The sequence below is a fragment of the Plodia interpunctella genome, chromosome 15, assembly GCF_027563975.2.
Source record: "Plodia interpunctella isolate USDA-ARS_2022_Savannah chromosome 15, ilPloInte3.2, whole genome shotgun sequence".
Classification (NCBI taxonomy): domain Eukaryota; kingdom Metazoa; phylum Arthropoda; class Insecta; order Lepidoptera; family Pyralidae; genus Plodia; species Plodia interpunctella.
In genome coordinates, this window is record NC_071308.1 from 4979204 (window position 1) to 5003294 (window position 24091).

The following is a 24091-nucleotide window of genomic DNA, read 5'->3' on the forward strand; positions in this document are numbered from 1 at the left end:
ACATTTCTAGCATGTAAGGTAGCAAGATTTGTAAATCCGTGTTAATATGTATAAGTTGCGACTAAACCTCGAAGTGCAGTTGAAGCTGGCTAAAACTAGGTATAGCCGCACTTCGAAGGGAAGCCGTAACCTATTCCTATATTACCAGGTATTGCGGTTCTTTCAAAACTGAGATTTTAGTAAATATAATTTTTGTGGTAATTTTATTTTATCATATCCCAGTTTTATACTAAATTTCATTTAAATTTGTCCAATAATTTGTCAGAGAATAAACTTTCATACAAAACAATTTGCATACTCACTTATTATTTGAGTAGAATACGCTTGAATTTATTACTATTATCATATTGGGGTCAATATGATCTTCCAAATTCTTCCATTCATCCATAAACATCATCTTTCATACATTTCATTCATCTATCAGTATCCTAACATGAAAAATGTTATCATTATGGTATGAGGAAATAGTTTTGCTTAAAATATATTCTCACGTTTTAATGGATTGAGCATTTAAAAAAAAGTGCAAATAAATACCAGCCCAAGTTGAAAATGAATTTTATTTTAGTAAACATTAAGACGTTTTTTTCTGAGATGCTTATTCAATAATCAATCTGGATATACATTTTTATTCGTAAGCAAATACAATTACCATAACGATAACAATATTTTTATTTTGCCGCGTCGTATACCTTTTTCAAAAATTGATTTATTTTACTTATTGTTTTTGTATAAACAGGAAAACGACGTGATCACCCTGATCAACAAAGTGGACGACAATTGGTTCGAGGGCTCCATCAACGGCAAGACGGGCTACTTCCCCATCAGCTACGTGCAGGTCACCGTGCCTCTACCCAACATGTAAACCCCAGGACTCGACCACCACGATCGTATTCATCCCTTAGAATCTGCGCGAGTTGAATGCAGCTGTGAGGTATTTATATATTAGGCGTTATTGATAAAACAGCACAGAGTTAAAAAGAGGGATACAAAATGGCGAATTAAGTAAATACGCATGAAACAAAATATGACTCAAAACGCAGTGGTCAGCCATTGTGTTCTGAGTTTATCTATTAACCATAATATGCATTTGTACTATGTTTAAAATAATAAACATTTCATTTCTGTCATTCATCGGATGTCAGCTGTTGCCCTGTTTTTTTATACATTAAATTTTTCTTCACATGTTACTCAGGCATCGCAAGAAATCTGAGGCCTCACACATCTGATATCAATTTACCAATTATATGAACCTTGAAACATATTTCGGCATCAGTGTAATGCGTCGCATCCGGTGCAGTGCACCAACCCAAAAGGCTGCACGCAACTCGCTCGCCTTACTGTAACTATCCATTGTTGAGGAAGTAAGATCAGTCCACTGTTGAAATATGTTCCGTACTATGTGTTTTACGGACACCCACCACATATTAACTGAAATTGAATTTCTTTTTATTTTTACAGTTTTTATACTAAAGTTATGTAAATACGTTATGTAATTTATATTTAATTGCCATATCATGAGCCCCTTGTTCATACATAAGGAAGGCCACGGAATTATGACCATAAAAATGGCTGATGAATGATGAATTTATTAAAACATATAAAAATGTTCTTATTGAGTGTTATGATTAATTTTTCAAGTGTATTTTCGGTAGCCAATATCTACTTCCTCGGCATATGCGTTACGGATAAATTGTTATTACGTTACGTTATTCAGTATTATGTAGATCATTCATGTAACTGTGTCAAGCGCTCAATGATATTGTTATAACATTATTGAATTCAAATACTACCTATTATTAAATAAAACACTTATATATTTCCTGAATGTTCTGTTATTGTACTAATATAGGAGTCTTCCCCATTTACTTTACAATATTTTTCGACCATTATCTATTATTTTATCAATTTATGTAAGGATATCTAAAAAGTTTACGCAAGATTTAATCTTCCGATTTGATTGTTTCATTATTACCACAAAATTATGTCCGGCTTAAGAAATGTTTGTAATATCTAGAGCGAACTACATGTTTTAGTATTTGCCTATACATGACTACAATTTATAATACTTATTAACAATGTTGCCATTTTCTTTAAGTAATTATGTAATATTTTTTATAGTTAATTATTTGTAACTATCAGTTTAGGTTAATGGTATGCGATTTTTTGACATTCCCGTGCAACATCGGAAGTACCAGTTGCGGTCAGTGTTACAGTAGTGTGTGTACATTCGTCCGTTATATTTGTTAACACCAGTCGTTGTGTTTGCTCATAGTTAGTCTAGTATAGAGACCTTAGTGTCATTGGGACCCAAGGGTCGGGAGTGAAGACCACCGCGCGAGGATTAGTCGATTGCAAAACTGTTGGAAGGTTCGTTGCCTAGCCCGGCAGCATCAATTTTGAAAAGTGATATTTTAAAGTAATGTTTATAAATTAGTTATATTTATTGCGAATCTATTTTTATAGATTCACTATCACACCGTTGTATTTTATCCCGATTTTATTTATATGTCATGTTCATTAAGTTCATTATTTAGCTCTTCAGTATTTGACACAGAATATAACATTTATTAGGATTAAAAGTAGTACTAGTTAAATGATGAGATTAGATTTTATAGTTATATCTTTGCGGGTAATTTATTTATCTAAATGGAGAAATGTATACAATATAACGTATATTACACTAAAATGATGGACAAGATTTGTAAGAATTGTTAAAATCTTGCCAGTAATTTATGGCGTTTCAGTGTTTGATGTAATATTGGCAAAATGTAATAATAACATAACATATTATAATGTCATTGTGATAAAGTTAGAATATTATATACTGTCGATGCAGTGGCCTGTGCACATGCATCATATTTTAAACGTAAATTTAGTTTCTTAGCTACTTGTTTATTTTTTTATTTTGCATAATAAATTACTTTAGTCATTTATTTTACTTATCTCAATGCATTAATCAATAAATAAATAAATATGATTATACAAGGCCTCTAAACGATAACATTATTAAATGTACTTTATATTGCACATATGATCTAAGATCTTTACTGTCATATATTTCACGAGTCCTATGTCGCTATTATGGTAATATTGAGCGTAATTTCAATTAATTCATCGTGTCATCATTGTCGTAATTGGACCCCATTGTATCGTTTCTGGCATACAAAAGACAATACCTAGATCTAATATTAGATGTATGATAGGTTCATAAATATAATTGTTCAATCTTCAAATGTCTCTTAATGTAAGTATTTTGAGTAATAATACATCAGTGTTACAAAAATGTAATATTTCAGTGTTATAAATGTGCGTTGCATGGACGGCCTCGGCGTTCGCTGCCAAGGCAACAAATGTCTACGATTTCTCATTATAAATGCAATTAACTGACCTCGGAAGGTATAAACTTAACGTAACAGAATTGATAGACTGTTGTTGTATTTAAATATTCTAAAGATTGAAGGCGATTGGTGTAACCAATTTGACAGAAATGGAAATAATGACCCATTGTATGTTTTGGATCAATGTTGCTTTACATGGCTACGTAATCTGTTTTGGGATTTGTTATGCTTGTTGTCTATGAGTGCACTAGAAAGCAGCTACTTCCTATGGCAGGTTTTATTCGCATGCTCTTAGAATAAAATATTCCTTGTAAATTGTTTTACTCTTGTGAAAAGGCAGCAAGCATTTAAATATTTCACTCATTACTTGTATTCGCGTTAGAAACTGGGCGATTGGTGCGAATACGTCTGTTGTGTGTAATCTTGTTCATGTTACTGTAATCTTATTACTGTAATTGCATAGAATAAATTGACGATTTATGGAATGTAATACAAATATTATTGATTTGTATTAAAATTTATCCCGAAACTTATTGCTCGTTTTCGCCTCCTAATAAAATGTTAACAATTAAACATTACATGTTGTTTCATTTACATAATTATCACTTATAAAACAGTAAACCAAATCAATCGCGCAAGCATGTTTGATATTTTTTTACGAAACGATTCAATCATATACTAGTCTGAAAATAAAATTGCATGTATAGTACCAAATATATCGCGTTTATAAAATAATGACGGGGCCACGCCGCACGCTAGCGCCACCAACAATTGTTAATTTCTTTTAACTATAGCGAAAACCATCGACATAATAGAGTACCTACTAATTCCATGGCGAAAACTAAATACCTATCTCAGGAAAATTCTTCTCTGTACATACAGCTTCGTCCCTGTCTAATGGCGCTTCGTCGCAGAATATTAAATTTGACCTTTTTCAATAATGTCCGTAATACCCAACAGGACCCTGCGCATTATTGGATAACATTTACAGCGCTTCGTACCTCTAACCATCTCGAATAAGTATATGATAAATCATTCTTGAGACGAAGCATCTTGGCGACGCAAAAATATATTTATAACAGGTACTAAACAAGGATCTCTGCTATCCTGTCAGAGTCCTCCCTGTTAATGTTAAATGTCTAGGTCATGTCATAGTAATTTTATAGGGACATGAAAGAATAAAAAAATAATTAAAGCATAATAATCACGTTTTAATTAAATCCAAATTATAAAAGTTATAGCATCTGGAATGATTACATCGAGCAGGTTTCGAATTTAAACAAAACTGTAAGAATATGTATGTGAGTTAATATTCTGAAATATGGTTAGTTGCCACCACGGAGTCGGAGTACCAAATGCAAGGTGGATTCTTTTTGGATGTTGTAGTCTGAAAGAGTACGTCCATCTTCCAGCTGTTTACCAGCAAAAATAAGTCTCTGTTGATCTGGAGGGATGCCCTCCTTGTCTTGAATTTTTGCTTTGACATTTTCAATTGTGTCAGATGGTTCAACCTCCAAAGTAATGGTTTTACCAGTCAGGGTTTTAACAAATATCTGCATGCCACCTCGCAAGCGAAGAACTAAATGCAACGTCGATTCTTTCTGAATGTTGTAGTCGGATAAAGTACGACCATCTTCTAATTGCTTACCAGCGAAAATCAATCTCTGCTGATCTGGTGGGATTCCCTCTTTGTCCTGTATCTTTGCCTTTACATTTTCTATGGTGTCAGAAGGTTCAACTTCAAGGGTGATGGTCTTTCCAGTGAGAGTTTTAACAAAGATTTGCATTCCACCACGGAGACGCAGAACAAGATGGAGAGTAGACTCCTTCTGGATGTTGTAGTCGGACAAGGTGCGGCCATCTTCCAATTGTTTACCAGCAAAAATCAACCGCTGCTGGTCTGGGGGAATACCTTCCTTGTCCTGGATCTTCGCCTTCACATTTTCAATGGTGTCAGAAGGCTCAACTTCCAGAGTAATGGTCTTACCAGTAAGGGTTTTCACGAAAATTTGCATGCCACCACGGAGACGCAGTACCAAATGAAGGGTGGATTCCTTCTGAATATTATAGTCAGAGAGGGTGCGTCCATCTTCCAGTTGTTTACCAGCAAAGATTAAACGCTGCTGATCTGGGGGGATACCTTCCTTATCCTGGATTTTAGCTTTGACATTCTCAATTGTGTCAGAAGGTTCTACTTCAAGGGTGATGGTTTTTCCGGTGAGTGTTTTGACAAAGATCTGCATTCCACCACGGAGACGCAAAACCAAATGAAGAGTAGACTCCTTCTGGATGTTATAGTCAGACAAGGTACGGCCATCTTCAAGTTGTTTTCCGGCGAAGATCAAACGCTGCTGGTCTGGGGGGATTCCCTCTTTGTCCTGGATTTTTGCCTTCACATTTTCTATGGTATCAGAAGGTTCCACTTCAAGGGTGATTGTTTTTCCAGTAAGGGTTTTCACGAAGATCTGCATTCCACCACGGAGACGCAGTACAAGATGGAGGGTAGACTCTTTCTGGATGTTGTAGTCGGACAAGGTGCGGCCATCTTCCAACTGTTTGCCAGCAAAGATCAAACGCTGCTGGTCTGGGGGAATGCCTTCTTTGTCTTGGATCTTTGCCTTCACATTCTCTATGGTGTCTGAAGGTTCTACTTCAAGGGTGATGGTTTTTCCGGTGAGTGTTTTGACAAAGATCTGCATTCCACCACGGAGACGCAAAACCAAATGAAGAGTAGACTCCTTCTGGATGTTATAGTCAGACAAGGTACGGCCATCTTCAAGTTGTTTTCCGGCGAAGATCAAACGCTGCTGGTCTGGGGGGATTCCCTCTTTGTCCTGGATTTTTGCCTTCACATTTTCTATGGTATCAGAAGGTTCCACTTCAAGGGTGATTGTTTTTCCAGTAAGGGTTTTCACAAAGATCTGCATTCCACCACGGAGACGCAGTACAAGATGGAGGGTAGACTCTTTCTGGATGTTGTAGTCGGACAAGGTGCGGCCATCTTCCAACTGTTTGCCAGCAAAGATCAAACGCTGCTGGTCTGGGGGAATGCCTTCTTTGTCTTGGATCTTTGCCTTCACATTCTCTATGGTGTCTGAAGGTTCTACTTCAAGGGTGATGGTTTTTCCAGTGAGAGTTTTCACAAAGATCTGCATGCCACCACGGAGACGCAAAACAAGATGGAGAGTGGATTCCTTCTGAATATTATAGTCCGAGAGAGTGCGTCCATCTTCCAGTTGTTTACCAGCGAAAATCAGTCTCTGTTGATCTGGAGGGATGCCCTCCTTGTCTTGAATTTTTGCTTTGACATTTTCAATTGTGTCAGATGGTTCGACCTCCAAAGTAATGGTTTTACCAGTCAGGGTTTTAACAAATATCTGCATGCCACCTCGCAAGCGAAGAACTAAATGCAACGTCGATTCTTTCTGAATGTTGTAGTCGGATAAAGTACGACCATCTTCTAATTGCTTACCAGCGAAAATCAATCTCTGCTGATCTGGTGGGATTCCCTCTTTGTCCTGGATTTTTGCCTTCACATTTTCTATGGTATCAGAAGGTTCCACCTCAAGGGTGATTGTTTTTCCAGTAAGGGTTTTCACGAAGATCTGCATTCCACCACGGAGACGCAGTACAAGATGGAGGGTAGACTCTTTCTGGATGTTGTAGTCGGACAAGGTGCGGCCATCTTCCAACTGTTTGCCAGCAAAGATCAAACGCTGCTGGTCTGGGGGAATGCCTTCTTTGTCTTGGATCTTTGCCTTCACATTCTCTATGGTGTCTGAAGGTTCTACTTCAAGGGTGATGGTTTTTCCAGTGAGGGTTTTCACAAAGATCTGCATGCCACCACGGAGACGCAATACCAAGTGTAGAGTCGATTCCTTTTGAATATTATAGTCAGAAAGTGTGCGACCGTCTTCCAACTGCTTTCCAGCAAAGATCAGACGCTGCTGATCGGGGGGAATGCCTTCTTTGTCTTGGATTTTGGCTTTTACGTTTTCAATGGTATCGGAAGGTTCTACTTCCAAAGTAATGGTTTTACCCGTCAATGTCTTAACAAAAATCTGCATTTTGTTATCTGCAACAATAAAAACTACAATTGATCAACACGGTAACTATAAATTTTGCAAACGGGTGACTGAATTTGCACAATGGAAGACAAAGAACAAAGAAATTTCCAGACAACAAAATGGCGTCACCCATGAACATTGACAAGTCAGCAGGGCGATTTCTAAAATAGAATATGAAATAATGGAAGAAAACAAATAATTGAGATATTACTTACCAGTATTCTTAGCTGGACAAATTAATTGAAACTATTTATTATTATAAACTTATTATCTTGGCTTAAATATCAAAATTCACAAGTCAAAAACACAGACACGTCCTTTAACTAAGTTCTTGATCAATAAATAAAAAAAATGTCGTTCGCTTCTCCTTATAATGTGATTTGTTTTATTGAAACTGGCAACTCGTTTCATTCTTGTTTATGGTAGAAAGTACCTCGGTCATGGAATAGGGAATTAGGGAATATTACTGCACGTTTAACCCGCCGCACTATATGTTAGGTACACAAAAGCTTTGCCGCCTTTTGCTATGTCGATTAAAACGTTTATTTTAGAGTACTTCATTAATCCTTTCATTAAGCATGTAAGCATTAGTTTGTGAAAATATACAACAATGTAACATATTCGTGTGCCGAAATATTGAGAAAAATCGTTTTCCACAAGATAAAAAGTCTTTGAAAACTATGGAATACGCCTCATGTTGTAAAATTTTCGAGCCAGTAAACGGTCGTATTAAAATATGGACTTCATACAAGTAAGATCTTTAGTCAAAATCAAGTTTATAAATATCAGTTTATGACCACAGACCACTGAACATAACCTAAAATGGTGTTATTATTTTCAGGATAATCCACTAAATCCTTCCTTTTTCCTTTAAACTCGCACCACGATTGCGTAGAAGATATTTTTGGTCGTAAATCTGCAACAATATTAGAAAATGGGCGCTTTTGCCTCCATTTGTAATGTTTGTGTAGGTACCTTAGTTGTACCAATAGCGCCATCTGCGCTGAGCTTTGCGTAATTCCACAGTTTTCGAAGTTTCCAAGTTTTTCGACTCCATAGTTTTTGAATTTTTTTTATCTTAAGGAAAACGATTTTTCCCAGTATTTCGGAACCCTAATATGCTACATTGTTGTATATTTTCACAAACGAATGCTTACATAATAAAAGGATTAATAAAGTAAAAAAATCGAACATACAGTGTTGCATCTGACGCGGCGGGATAAATGTGCAGTAATACTCCCTATTATATCTGTGGTCTTTGGTTATGTTTTTATTTGGTCGTTTTGTTTTGCGATGAAATATTTAGACGTTTAGACAACTGGTAACATTTTGGTAGACGTCATTCTTTATTTTTTATCTGGGCGCGACGTTTTGGACGTTTTGCGACGGACGGATGAACAGACGGGCGTATCGTGTTTGATCATCTCGTGAATTCAGAAAACAGAAATTTAACTATAGTTTTCACAAATTTTGTGCTTTATTTTTTTCAAAAAGTATGTAACAACAGCTATGCTGATAACCATTGTCTACATGTAGATTCCTATCACAAACTTTGCATCAGTGAATGATATTCATAAATATATTTTATCTATTGTAAACACCGTAATAGTTATTTGTTATTTTCTTTGGTATAAATCACAAGAATGAGTCATTGGCTTATTCTTGAGAATTTCTTATGAAATAGTTTTCAATTCCTTGTGGTGTTCATTAAAATGGCTGATTTGATACGTGCAATGGGGCCATCAAATGGACCCCCTGTAAAGGATAAGTTGGGTTCGCCTTCTACTGAATCAGAAGGCGGGGGTGATATAGCAGAACTTGCAGCTGATTTGGAGTTAGATGAAGCTGATGGACCTAGTACTAATGGTAATATCATTTTTATTAATACTAATACTTTACTATATTTTTTATTTACTGATCTGTACCAATAAAATAGGAAAGACTTAGAGGAAACCTCATGAATGCTCAATTAACTTATTTACAAATTCACAACGATGTACATTTTACACCTGATTAATATCTGTCTAGTGGCCCAAAACCATGTTAAGTGGTAGATAGCATTATTTGGTCCAGATATTACAAGTTATGTCTTTGAGATTTTAGGCATAACTTGAGAACTTTGGTTTCAATCCTTCAACTACACTGGATTTAATATCTAATAATAGAATTACAAAAAGTTATGAGTAAGTAAACATAACTTCTTGAACTTTAGGCAAATATCTAGGAAGATTAGCCAAAATTTAGATTATTATTTACTATATTTTTTTTTATATTTTATAATTATCAAATTATTGTTTCCTTTATCTTTCCAAATGCATGTTAACTGAAGGCATATTATGATAGAAAAAAACTCTTACAGGTACTTTGTTAGGGGAAAGGCAAGCTGTTCTGGCTCCCCCTGAGACCGAGTGGTACCATGGCCGTCTGGATCGATACACATCAGAAGAAAGGTTGTGGGCTGCTGGAAAATTGGGCAGTTATTTGGGTAGATATATTTTTTTAAATTATTTACCTTCCTTTAAATATAATTTTTGTTATCTTATTCCATTTGTATATCACCCACTTATTATTCTTATTTTAAGCTAGCATAGCTTTCATCAACATCTATTAAACTTTTCTTTTAATTAGCAAGAAAATAATAATGTAATAAGACATTGTACAGGTACACCCTATTGTATACAAATTCCCAACAAAACAATGGATACACAATTCAATGTTTCCCATGCTATTTATATGGTTATACAATAGAAAGTTATATTTTCTGGTCAGATGTGTTGTGGTAGTAGACGTAATTGTGGTACTAGTAGATGTTGTATTTTTATTATTTCCAAATTAGTAATACTTAGGGTTTGTTTCACAAGTTATTGATAAAGTATCTGATAGTCCATCTAGTATCACATTGATTTTGATTCACACGGTTTGGATACAGCTAACTGGCCAATCAGATCAGTCAGATTTAGAAGGTTAGTTTATCTCTCAGATATGATATTTTATCGGAAGATTGTGAAACATGCCCTTAATATAATACATGTTTTAATATTACTGATTATTCTTGAAGTTTGTGGTTTCACAATAACTTTTGTTTCAGTTCGTGAAAGTGACAGAAAACCAGGTTCATATGTCTTGAGTTACTTGGGTCGCACTGGGATCAATCACTTTAGGTATATTTTATTCTAGCATACATTTTTTAAATACCTATTATCGTCTTCAATGCGATTATGAATTCCATTATAAAATAACTTATTTCTATAGTTATCATTAATACTGACACAGGAAGCAAGAGAGAAATCAATTCTGTTATTCCTCAGGATTACAGCTGTTTGTGGCGACTACTACATCGGAGGTCGTCAGTTCGATTCCCTGGCTGAGTTAGTAGGTTTCTACAGCCACTGCTCCGATTTGCTGAAGCGGGAACGGCTTGTGGAACCAGTTCCGCCGCCTGAGCCCGTCAACGATAAAAAGGTCGGTTTTATGTATTTTTTTTACATACTATTGTATTTTATAATTGGGATGTTTATTTTGACATTTAATCTTTATACTTCCTACACATGTTATTTTGAATTATTAGATATTAGCGGTCCGCCCCGAATTCGCACGGATGCAATATTATCCATGTTGTATACATATAAACCTTCCACTTGGATCACTCTATCTATTAAAAAAAACACATCAAAATCCGACCAACGGCTCGAAAGTTATCGCGTTACAAACATACATACAAAAATGTATTTTTTTCCCAAGTTGATTTGTAGACCTCACTCGCTAGCGGTCAATTAGTAGGATGTGACAATAACGAGAAAATGTACCTCGTGGAAGGCAGTATATAATTAAATATTATTAAACCTGTTCATCTATATAAAATATGTTATTCTTCATTTACAATTCATTTCATATACTGTTTTATATTGTTGCAGAGAGTGGTAGCAATCCTGCCGTACACGAAAATGCCAGATACTGATGAGTTGACATTTCAAAAGGGCGACATTTTTTTCGTACATAACGACATGGGGGACGGCTGGCTTTGGGTCACGGCGCACAGGTAACGTAATTTTACGACTCGTGAGGGAAAGAAAAAAATATCAAAATTTAATTATTTATTTGGAAGTGCAAAAGTTCGAATAGGTGTGTTTATGTGGATGTTTGTAACTGTTGAGTAGGTATTGATGAAATTTTGTACATAGGTATATATATATATCTATTTACCACAGGTCAATAAGAGTAAAAAGTAACTACTTGCTGACTAACTTTCTTCATAGGAAGTGGGAATATTTCTTCTCCCCACTTACTTACACCATGGACAGGACATGCAAGTAATAGTTATCCGATAGAAATAAGCTGTTATAATTTTCTTTATTTATTACTATGTTCAATTTAATATTTCATAACAAACATGGATTTCTGTAGAAAATACAATATAAATTCCACAATTGACTTTATTCCTATCGTAACTAATATTATAAACGCGAAGATTGTTTGTTACCTCTCTTCACACAAAAAATCAATCCTATACAGAGTTGTGTTCTTATTGTTTATGTCTCAATATCTGATCATGCCTATATTTTCCTACAGAATAGGAACTGGAAACAAAAAAGTATATTGTAATAGCTTTCGGTTTCAAATCAGAAATTATAAAGGTTAAATAGGTAATAAAGGTGTATTTAGGGCCAATTATTAATTTATAACTGTGTCTGCAAATAGTTTCCGTTACATCCTTAATTATATTAAAGTGACGTTAAGTCAATAAGACAAAATGGCTGCCAATACTTAAATCACCGGACGCAGGTTAAAAACTTCATGGATAAAAACATGGATTTTTCCCCGACACTATTTTTAACGTCGTAAAAACCGGTCTAGTGCGAGTTGAGTAAACTCGCTTTTATTTATGCACGGGTTTTGGATTTTTCCTTTATATTGTAAGCCCTTACTTGCCAAATTTAATGATTCTAGTTCAACGGGAAATAGGTACCTACTCGGTTTTAATTTCCTTTTGCGACATATAAATACTAAATATTTATATCTTTTGACGGCGTTGATTTACAAGTTTGCTCTTTTCCTATCTAAAAGAAACCGTAGATCCGAGTATTTGACATAAATTTCATTTTGATACCTACCTAGAACATGTGTCTAGAGAAAATGGATCTCGACAGACCGACAACGAAGTGATGCTGGAAGGGTTCAGTTTACCTTTGAAAATTCTAAAAAGGGGAAATTATAAAAAACTGATATGTAGGTACTTAAAAACTCTCGTCGAAACTAGGACAAATCCGGGCGTATGTCAACAATATCTGTATTCGAGTAACCGAAGTCATTGTACTTTTGTGTCGCCATTTAGGGGCCGCCGGTTTCTGGCTCTTGGTGATAATAAATGGCTATTGACACCTGTGTTCTCCGGTCCATCGACCGACCTTATTTAGCCTGTGTACTTTAGGTGTACCTACTTTATTAAGTTGTACGTATGTGTTGTAGGTTATTTTTTACCCCTGTACTAAATTTCATAATAATCGGCCCAGTATATAATGCGTGAAGAGGTAACAAACTTACTTTCGCATTTATAATATTAGTTGGGAAGTTGGGATTTATTGCGGTACCTATTTGTTTTTTTTTTAAACTACGACCGCGGTGGTTTATTAAAATGTCATCTTAATATAGTAAATAGCATGTGTCACAAGAGAGAATGCAACCGATATCACGTTCAGTTTAGAGATAGATTGTAGTAGTCAAGTATTAAAAATTACGAAAAAAAAACAAAAATTCAAACAAAAATCAAAGGGTTCGCGACAGTTCGTAGTATGCATCGCAAAGCTTAACCTTAGTTTAACAGTTACTGGACTGATTTATAAAATCGTATTCATATAAGTTGCTTGTTATAAAGGGCAACTGAAATCGCAGGGCACGGCTAGTTTTTACATAAAACGTGACTGACTTCCTTTAAATGGCGATATGAATGCGCATTCTGTTTCTTTATCATACGCATATTGTTCCGAAAGGAAGATAACGGTAAAAATAAACTGTTATCACTCTATTTGTATTATTATATTGTTTTAAAAACGTCAACTTATCCGCCTTAGGAAATATTGGCAAAGATATAAAGAAACCTAAATTTTCTTATCAGCATATCTAAAACATTGTTTTCTGTCTAGATAAGATTTGTTTTTATTATGTTAATAAAAACAAATCTTATTTAGATTGCAATGGCGTAGCTCTCTACTGAGTACAGGATTCCAGCCTCCGATTCTTAAGTCTTTAATAAAAATTACTTGCCCTAGAACTGGTGAGCAGGGTATGATCTTCAGGGAGTTAGTCGAAGACCTGGACCCGTCAATCGACCCGAACACAGTATTTTCCTGGTTCCACCCCAACTGCACCAAAAGCGAGGCAGTTGACATGCTGGTGAAGGCTGGCCCGGGTAGTTTCCTCGTGCGCCCTTCGGACAATTCCCCCGGAGATTACTCCCTGTTCTTCCACATCAACAACCAAATCCAGAGGTTCAGGATAGAGAAGAAAGGCGTCAGGTACCTGATGGGAGGCCGCACTTTTGAGTGTCTGGACGCGGTTATAAATAGATACAGGAAAGAGCAGATTGTGGAAGGACACACTTTAGGACAACCGGTAAGAACCCTTTATTAATTTTCATGAAATAACTTTTGTTAAACTTTTTTTAGTATATGATATACTAAAAAAAGTAGTAGTAAAATAGATTTTCCTATATTTTCTTGTGTGTCGTGGTCCATAAAGAGCAATTGACGTAGTTTTTGTCTAAATAAGGTATTGTCTATGGTATGGAATTCTTTATCCCTTTCAAATACTTCCATTTTTGTCACATCACGCCTATTTCCCAAATAAAGAAAAACGTATACAAAATGACATAGGATAAATATTATGATTTCTCAATCATCTCTCTGCTATTGCAGCTTACAAAATCAACCGCGTCATTTCTTCTTATCGCTAATGTGTAACAGATGCATAAATTTTACAATATCATGAAATAGCTAAACTCCAGGAAATGCGACATTCGCGTTTTTATCTGCTTTTGTATAAATATTAATATTGTATAACTTGAAAGTACCTAATTAACTTATTAATCACGACTAAAAATTTATTTGCTTATATCTGAAGCACCTGTTATAGATATTCTAATTTTATAGATTAATAGATGCTGTAAATAAATACATTGCGTATTAATCACTGTTGCATATCTTTGAGGTAGTGATGTTGTGTGAATTACATGTAAAAGATAATTTTAATTACAGCTGATAGCAGAAGGACATGTAATCGAGCCACAGCAGAACGCCACAGGCGCCGCGGCCGAAAAAATATATGCGACATTGCGCGAATGCCGAGATCAGATTGGCCTGAAGAAGATGAAGGGTATCAAACACCAAGGCTACCTCAACAAGAAGTCCGATAAAGCCGCTAAAAAATGGAAGGCCTTATACTTCGTTCTTTTGCAAGAGGGAACAGATACACATCTGTACTTTTACGATTCCCCAAAACGCACGAAACCGAAAGGGCTCATCGACCTATCATGCGCATACCTTTATCAGGTACTTGATATATTTTGCACGCATTAGTTGTACTATTGTTTTGGTATATTTTCCTGTGTAATTTGATGTCTCTTTTGTTACGGTTATGGTTATCGTTCATTTGCATGTCCCCGGACGACGCGCCGATTGTGTTCTGTCGAATCTCAACAGACAATAAGCTACCACAGAATGTTTTATTCTTATTCGTGTCGGATTTCAAGTGATCTTGTTATTGTAGGAAATTAAATCGTCATTTTCCTGATCTCATAACGCAATGAAAGGAAATAAACAGTGAAATATATATCTCAAGGTTGACTCCGAGTTTAATAATACGTGTGTTTCGGATAGCGTGCATGAGTGCACTGATATGCATTATATAATTAGTATTTTAATGTAGGTTTGCCTCTGGTTTTTTTAATGAGTGAAGTGAGCCGGATGCAATAGATGTGTCATATGATGAAAGGCGCTGCATTAGGTATTTCATAATAAATGGCATGCCGATGCATTAATAGAAAATCGCTTTAAATCTAGTTTATGTATTGGCTGCAAACATGTATTTTGGTTTTATTTCATTATTTAAAGTAACAAATTATACATTTAGGGAAACTATGGAATGAAATTAGCTTATAAAGCTAGCCTTAGTATTAAATTTCGTCACGTTTATTTACATAAAATTTTCTTTAACAAGAAATTGATAAATTGAGAGTGAAATCATATTGACATGAAAACATTGTAGGTGCACGAATCGCTATGGGAGCGCGAATTCTGTTTCCAACTGGTAGAGCGTGCGTTGCCGTGTCTCTCTACTCACACTTTCCTAGCGGCCAACAGCGCGGGCGAGGAGAGGGCGTGGCTAGACGCCCTGCGGCCCTTGTGTGTGCCGCAACAGGCCAAGCATCAGTGCAAGGTCGGTAGTTATTATATTAGGCATTCTGGCTACTTTTTAAATATGACGTATTTGTCATTTATTTATTGCCTTCAGCACATACTCGTAAAGCCTTTTTTTGCGCATATATTTGAACTTTCAAATTTGTAACTTTATGTTTTATTTGTTTTATGTGCATTGAAGTCCCTGCTCAATTACTTTGTCCTTGACGTTGCGACGACGCAGCCTGTAGGCGCACCGTCGTGCTTTCTTTTTTTCCATAGATTTGACATCGACGTGCGTCGTGCGAAACTACATACATTTTTGCGTCGACGGATATTACCGCAATGTAGGAGGAAGGGAGGGAGTGCAACAGCAGCATAACTGACAAAATAAATGTTTAATTGAGCAAGAGTACCGTCCCTGTGGTGCAGGTCCCGCGCGTGGTGTGGTTGCGCGCGCTGCGCGTGCGCTGCGTGACGGCGCACCGGCTGCCGGCGCGCCTGGCGCCGCGTCCGCACCTGCGCCTGGCGCTGGGCGCCGCGCCCGTCGCCCGCACCCGTCCCCGCCCCTCGCCCGACCCGCAGTGGGACGACGAGTTCGTCTTCGAGTCAGTTCGCTCACTATTCTTTATACTCTTATAACATTTTGACATTATCTCTGCTTAATACTTTCTGTACTTTTCTTTAGTTAGTATGTTTAAGTCATCATGCATTTAAGGGACCCTAGGCTCCCACGCCCTGCGTTTGAGGAAGAAATCTGGAAAACGCTTAGATGATTGAGGAATATATATTCATGATTAATTGTATTACCTAATTAAATGAATCATTTCTATATAAAAGACTATTAATCTTTACTTGAAGTAGTATCTCTATTTTTAAGAATAACAGTAGTCGTTCCAAAATGCTTGTAATTTTAAGCTTTGAGAAATACTATTTATTTTATAAGAGCTTTTGAAGCTTTTGCAAGCTCTTATAAAGTTTATCATTGACTATTTTTATCATTCACTTTCAGTGACGTGCCTCCAGATGTAACATCTTTCACGATCACCGTTCACAACACAGGGAAACGTGGCAAGGAATCTGAGGTAAGCCTCAATTTTATTATTATGTTATTAAAATCTGGTAAGTAAATTTTCTCAATGGGGAATAACGTCGGCGATTTCGCTGCCATAGGTACTAATGTTGTGAAAGGTTCGTTTTCAAATAGAATTTTGACAAACGTCAACATTTTGTCAATAAGATTTTATTGACAAAATGTTGACGTTGAGCTTTCCTTCCGTATTTTTCGTGATCGAGGAAAATGATTTTTTTGCAGATTCATCTAGGTCTTGGTTTATGTTTATATATTTATGTTATAATATAGTATCGTTAAGTTGGTATCCCATAACAAAAGTCTAGAACTTATTTTGGGGCTATCTATGCGTGCTTTTTCCATATGTATGTATTTATTATTTGTGAAGGTGGCAGAGTTGACAATAGAGTTGGCGAACCTCGCGAACGGCGAAGAGACTGAGGAATGGTATCCGCTCGCCGGCATGACTCCCATTGGCGAGTGGGGCTCGCTTAGATTACGTATAAGGTAATAAACAATTTCTTGTTATACATTTTAATAGTTTATTAGAAGAAGATATAATTGTCTGATTCCATCTCATCCGATCCTATTTATAGATATATGCAAGAGTTGGTGATGCCACGTGAGGAGTACAACCCCCTCCGCCAGTTGTTGTTGGAGCCAGGTCTACCTGCGGTGAAGGCATTGGCAGAATTGTGCAGGACAGACAGACAACCGTTGGCCACTTGTGAGTTCATTTTATAAACTAAAAAAATTACATGGTCACCGCACCCTACGTAGGGTGCGGTGACCATAATGTGACCTTAATGTCATGTCTATAAAACGTTACCTCTATGTTCGACTCCGCTACATAACGCTACTGTACTGTCTCGTGTTGTTTGGCTATTACATAAAGTTAAGATGTGTAGAATCGTAAATTAGATTGTATTCTTTTTATATGAAAATAAAACTACGAGTCACGAAAAGTCGTAGAATAAAATTATATAAGGTTTTGCGTTTGATAACAGTAACCCTGTATATAAGTTGGGTAATTTAGGTGAGAATTTGTTATGTACACAAGAAATGAAATAAAGAAATGTCCGCAGCAATCCTGCAGTCGTTCGCGTCGTGCGGACGCGGCGCGGAGCTGGCGCGGGAGCTGGCGCAGGCGGAGCTGGCGCGCGAACCCGACGCCCGCGCTATGTTCCGCGCGGCGTCGCTCGCCACCGCTGTGCTGGACGAGCTCATGCGGGCACACTGCAAGCCCTTCTTGCAGGTTCTGTTACTAACTAATGCGAAAGTTGTTACCTCTTTACGCTCTATCGATTTTCATGAAATTTTGCATACAAGTAGTTTGAAGTACGTAGAAGGGTCATCTTTCAGCGCTGAAAAATAACTGTTCCCGTGGGAAATTTACGCGGGCGAAGACACGGGCAAAAGCTAGTTTAAAATATATTTGAAAATAGCGTACATAAATATAATGTATATTTATATGACGAGTATAGAATATAGATATATGATAATTATTATAGGATAACTAAATAAATATCATTATATATAAAAGGTGACTAAGTTATAAGCACTAATTGTAATGATTTTAAGATCATTGTAACACTAGGTTGGCGAATGAATAATATGAGTATGAATATATTATTTATTGTTAAAATTAACGTTTTTAATCCTTCAGTCATTAAATCAATTAGGTATGATTAATTTGTTGCCAGTAGTAAAAACACAAGATAACGTGGAATGTAGGACTGCAATATAAAATAATATCAGCGTTGTTTCTTTCACCCAGGCTGCAATATCGGAGACAGTGCAGAAGTTAATAGACTCGAAGCAGACCGCGGAACTCAACCCGACTAAAATGGACTCTCCGGATGATGCTTGCAGTAACGCGGAGTTCTTACTCATGATACTTGATCAGGTATGCCATTGTCAAATGTCTATTGTGATTATATTTTTTTTTACTTTCAGTAAACTTAACCTAACATTACAGAAAAAAAATAATACGAGAGGTTAATTGACTGTGAAGGACAGACAGAGGAACGGGGTGTTCAACTGTCTATGTAGCATCAGTTAGGTAAAGATAGAAATACACTACGCTTGTATGTGAACTTTATCATCTCAACGTAAAATCAGCAATGTACGTTTAATACGCTACATTTTAGCCGTGTTTATTGTAATTTTAAGATGGGACCTGACGTATTTTAAATATGTTTTGTCTGCACAATAGCAAAATGGTGTATAAATCATCTATAGCGCCGACAAACCATAGATACGTTAGGTCTCAGTGCTATTGTCGTTGCGTCACAATGGCGCAATGTGATTGGTTCGCTGCATCTCACTTCGAATCGATGAGAAGTGAAGTGCAAACCCTTACTTTCCAAACAGATAACGCTGTCGATCTTCACGTCGCCGGAGTCGTGCCCGCGGCCGGTGCGCTACCTGTGCGGCTGTCTGCAGCGCGCCGCCGTCGCCAAGTGGCCCAACGAGCGCTTCGTGCGCACCAGGGTCGTCTCTGGTAAACTACATTATAAACTTGGAACTAATTTTGTTTTTTTACCTCTTCACACTTTATCTGATTAACTTTTTGAAGTTTTGCATACATACATTATTACAGGTATGCATGCAAAATGTATTATATATGTAGCTTAAAACTAAGTAGATGAACAAGAAAATACGCAAAAGGCTATATATACGATAAGCGATTTCTTGCAGGCAACCTTCTGACGTGTAGAAAACCTTGAAGAGGAATAATAGTATATTCGATTAGGGTTATAAATGTTAAAAACAAATACCTATATGGATGGAATGGGCCATGACTCATCACACGGGCTTTATGCGGATTGATGGATACGATTAATCGTTGACCATATGTCATAGAATATATATTAGTTGTATTTATATACCCTTTTCAATATAAAAAAATTTTAGAGTGAATAAAAATTAAGAAGTGTATTTAACACCGTATTGCAGATGTATTTCAACAATAGAAAAAAAAAGCCTCGTTTCCGCGTAACATGTGAATGAAAACAACATTTTTTGAAATTCGAACATATTTTACTTCTTCAATATTTTTTTTGCGGCCAGCATTCTAAATTTGAAATGTTCACCATGCCAGGTTTCATCTTCCTGCGGCTGATCTGCCCGGCGCTGGTGGAGCCGGTGTCGTGGGGGCTGGTGCCCGCGGCGCCGCCGCCGCACGCGCAGCGCTCGCTGCTGATGGTGGCCAAGTGTCTGCAGAACCTCGCCAACCTCGTCGAGTTCGGAGCTAAGGTCCATTATTATTTATTTTTAAAAGACTTTAAAAAATAATGTTCTCAATTACTTATTTATTAAAACTTTGTAAAAGTGTTCACGCTAAGGGAATGATATTTACACGAATATATAAATGTGACGTTCCACGAGAAAAGGTACCTTATGAAGGGAAGTCGCTCAAGACGTGTCACTTGCTCATTTTTATTATTTTTTAAACTCTAGCAAAAAAGAAATTCATAGACGAACAAAAATAAAATCTAATTTAGGCGGCATCCAATCCACCAAGCAAACACAAAAATTAAATTTCAAACCATAATAATCAATATTAATTCTTCAGGAGCCATACATGGAGGTAGTGAACCCATTCATCTTGAAGAACAAGGAGCGGATGGTTGTGTTCCTGGACCAGCTGAGCTGTGTGCCCGACCCCGGCAATCCACCGCCTAACTCCAATAACAACGTGGATATTGGTGAGTTCACACAGGATATTGGTGAAAATTAAACTAATTTAAAAAGCTCATTTTAAATTTTAAACTTAGTTACTTAGTTTTTGACTTAAAATTTACAACGCAATGATCGTCCAACCATTGCCCATTTGATAAGACGAGAGCTGTCTGGTTGTTAATGTAAGTAAGTATAATGAACGTCATCTTATCTGGGTGGGAGCGGTACTATGCGCTACCTTTGAAGGCAAAAACTTTAATTAGGCAATGATAATATTTTGCATTGTGGTTATACATAAATATCCTCTATAAGCGGAAAGTGGATGATAGCCTTCTTTCAGATATTGCTGGCAGGGTCGAGGTTCCCTACTTAAATACTGGACTAGAATTCGTTTACTAACATTAGTCATAAGAATATTAACATTATATTATTGTGTTCAAAACTAAATAAATATTATAAATAGGCCTGACTCCAAATTTTTCCCATAATTTGAGTGTAAGTCAGAATAATTTTGCAGCGAAAGAATTGGCGACACTCCACCACATCTGCGTGTCGCACCTGTCGGAGCTGCAGACGCTGGGCAAGTCGCAGCCGGCCATCAGGAAGCTGGTCACCGTCACCGAGATGCTGACCAAACACAAACACAAGTACCTCGAGATGATCAGATAGGACCCGCTCTCATCTGGGACGCTTCTTGGTAACTCTCTCACTCTCTGTCTCTGTTCCATGTTTCGTGTTACATTCACGGCTGTAGCTCCGCAAGTTCAGGGTTCGCGTAAAAAATAGACCTTCAAATTTTGAAGACTGCACAGTAATGGAGAAAACGTTTTAATTATGCTTTTATTTTGTTTCAGGGTAAAGATCACGATCCGTTAGACTAGCGGTAGAGAATATTCACAAGTCCTCCGGCTTAGGATAAGGCATCATACCTTAGTCGTATACGCGTAGTCATTGTTAGCTTTAGCCATTATTTAGCATCGTATACGCAGTTTATATTTTGGATTATTTTGGGGCTTCCTTGTGCCAAAGTTTTGGGCTAAATCTAAGCTACTACATGCAGGGTGTGGACCTGGTGTTAACCAAAATTGAGGGTTACCTTTCATCGGCCAATAGTTCCCATTGAAATTTAAAAGAATACAACCTATTGGTTATCCCCACTTTTGGTGCATAGCAGGCCATAGTAGAATTTACGTTTTATGTTTAACATTATTTTGGGATGAAGATCCCGCAAGGCCTCTGTTTACGAATTAGCATTTATTGCAATTATTTTCTTATAAACATAGCTCTCTAATAAGTGTAGTATAAAATATTTATTTCTACTTATATATTATTAAAATTTAACTATTATTTTAAACGACATACGAAACGATATATACATGCTTAAAAATATTTTAGATTTTATATTTTCTCTCTATTAACTCAAAACGTGAGGTTTAGTCAACTCTCAAAAACGCATCAATATTTGTATTTACACTAAACGGTTATTCTGGGTACTTGTACTTCGAGAAAACACATTGTTTTTTTTCTAAAGCTTTAAATTAGAAATAATATTTTGTACTAATTTATCTAAGTGAAATATAATCATTTAATATTTATGTATGATCTTATTTAGAATTTATATTCAAGTATTATCTAAGTTTATGCATTATTAGCATTAACTCTAGTTGTAGCTTTAGGATAACATTTGACCATCACTCATGAGACACCAAAAATGTACTAGTGAAAGTATGATTGTGATAGTTGAGAGTCGTAGGTTGGTGTTCTTCGAATTGATCTTTGAATGTGACAATGCACTTACATTTACGCAGTGCACCGTGACTATAATTATTGATTCTCTGTGATAATTATTCCTTCTTGAATAACAATTGCATTTTTACTGTGATTTGATTGACTTTGATTGGTATTCACATAATTTTCTCGTGTTATTTAGGCCTTTGGATGTTCTTGGTAACTGAGAAAAATTCTGGAATAAGTTTACTTTTTATATTTCTGTGGTTTACATTATGTCACAAATATATTCATGGAACATAATTCTGTCATGAAACATTCTGCTCAATCAGGCGATCAGATCTGAAGAAAAGATATGTATTGTACAACCCATGTCTTGATAGCTTTAATCAAATATTCTTATCTAGTATTACACAAGAATGCTACAAAGTCACTGAGACAAATAAACTGTCAATTTGTCTAGTTGTTTATTCACATTAAAGATTACCTTATAACATTATTCATACAATTTCCTCGTCTGTTGCTCAATAAACGTTATGTTTTTAGTGGTTCATATTTCTAGTGCCATATCATTCTGTACTTATTTTTTTGCGTAATCACTGCACTTGCCTTTTTATGCATCACAATTTTTGATTGTTGTATTTGCTGTAAGTGCTGAGGGAGTTTATTTTTTTCGCTTGGATTTATATGTCCTAGATGTTGTCTTATTGAGGCATTCAAGTATTAACAGAAAAATTTTACTTGAAGGATTTTATATTTGTTTACATGTGGAGACTGCAGCATTGATGTGCAGAATTTTTATAAATAAAAGAAGATTAAAGATGTTTTTGATTGTCATGTTTGTTTATACGTCCTCAGTATACAAATGTTCTCAATTAGATTCCCGAATCGAAAATAAAATTAATAAGAAGTATTTTATGATAGACTGCCATAAACTAGGAACTGAATAACGGACATCAATGCATCGAAGTCGAAACATTCATATTTATTTAGAGTTAGCTTGTAGGCGTAGTGGATGTCGCCGTATTTAAGTGTATTAATTATGATATTAGCTTATGATAGGGACAATGTCTAGACTGATTTACTCTCCAATTAGTCGTGTTAGTAATTATACATTTAATGCACTAGATTTTCCAAGAAATTGTAAAAGTGATAATATTGCAATATTTCGGCCCATTTGATATTAAAATTTTGATACTGAAATTCGGGAGACTATCCATTAGTAGATACTAAGTATTACTGTTGAATTTTTGAAACATTTTATTGCATATTTGTTTTTAATTATCAAAAGAAAGCAAGAAATACCGCGTTCAGGCTTAAATTACCATTGTTTTATCTATTATTTGCAGTTAATTTTTTAATGTTTAGTTTTCGAGACGCCGATCAAGTTTTTACAATGCAATTTTCAATAAGAACTATATAAAAATAAGCACAATATACACGACTGCACTTATTTACGCCTGTATATTAGGAAGACCTTTGCTTTCTTTCCAATTTTAAGACTAATCTGAATCCAAATTATTAGTTCCAATGTTAATAATAACAATTAGTGTTAAACTAGATTTTGTGACTGTTTTGTAATCTCTATATTCTATCCCTTAGTGTGTACTGTTTTCTATTAAATTTTTATCTGTGCTAGAAACCAGTCTCATAAAATAAAATTATAGAAATAACTTTTTATTTTATTCAATAACTAGTTCAGTGCAACTTTCTGTTATATGATCATATAAAATATGTGCCCTAAATTCCTGAAATACTGGATTTTCTTAGCTTAGGCTCCATTCCCCATTCTTCCTCCATTCTTTGCTAAAA

At 35.9% G+C, this 24091-nt stretch overlaps 3 protein-coding genes across 11 annotated transcripts in view; 2 read left to right on the forward strand and 1 right to left on the reverse strand.

Annotated features, from left to right (window-relative positions):
* The window catches only part of EndoA (Endophilin A), a 33059-nt gene extending 29143 nt beyond the window's left edge, over positions 1–3916 (forward strand). For 8 of the 9 annotated variants that reach the window (XM_053755739.2, XM_053755745.2, XM_053755743.2 and 5 more), the window contains one exon: positions 737–3916. In XM_053755739.2, coding sequence (XP_053611714.1) covers positions 737–862 — 126 coding nt within the window. In that variant the 3' untranslated portion in view covers positions 863–3916. The remainder of the gene's footprint in view (positions 1–736) is intronic. The other variant, XR_008405345.2, reaches the window with a different exon arrangement.
* Positions 3917–4528: 612 nt separating this feature from the next.
* Positions 4529–7778, reverse strand: LOC128675925 (polyubiquitin-C-like). Its single transcript, XM_053755732.1, has 2 exons — positions 7621–7778; positions 4529–7413 (listed from the first exon to the last, which is right to left on the reverse strand). Exon 2 carries the CDS (start codon positions 7403–7405, stop codon positions 4664–4666), a length of 2742 nt encoding a protein of 913 aa, XP_053611707.1. The 5' UTR covers positions 7406–7413; positions 7621–7778; the 3' UTR covers positions 4529–4663.
* Positions 7779–8772: 994 nt separating this feature from the next.
* Positions 8773–24075, forward strand: vap (vacuolar peduncle). The gene is made up of 19 exons (XM_053755512.2): positions 8773–9271; positions 9765–9890; positions 10494–10566; positions 10714–10867; positions 11320–11444; positions 13672–14014; positions 14656–14949; positions 15665–15835; positions 16228–16403; positions 16808–16880; positions 17256–17374; positions 17464–17594; positions 17953–18122; positions 18645–18773; positions 19241–19370; positions 19971–20125; positions 20445–20577; positions 21069–21248; positions 21406–24075. Exons 1-18 carry the CDS (start codon positions 9118–9120, stop codon positions 21218–21220), a joined length of 2808 nt encoding a protein of 935 aa, XP_053611487.1. The 5' UTR covers positions 8773–9117; the 3' UTR covers positions 21221–21248; positions 21406–24075.
* Positions 24076–24091: the final 16 nt, after the last annotated feature.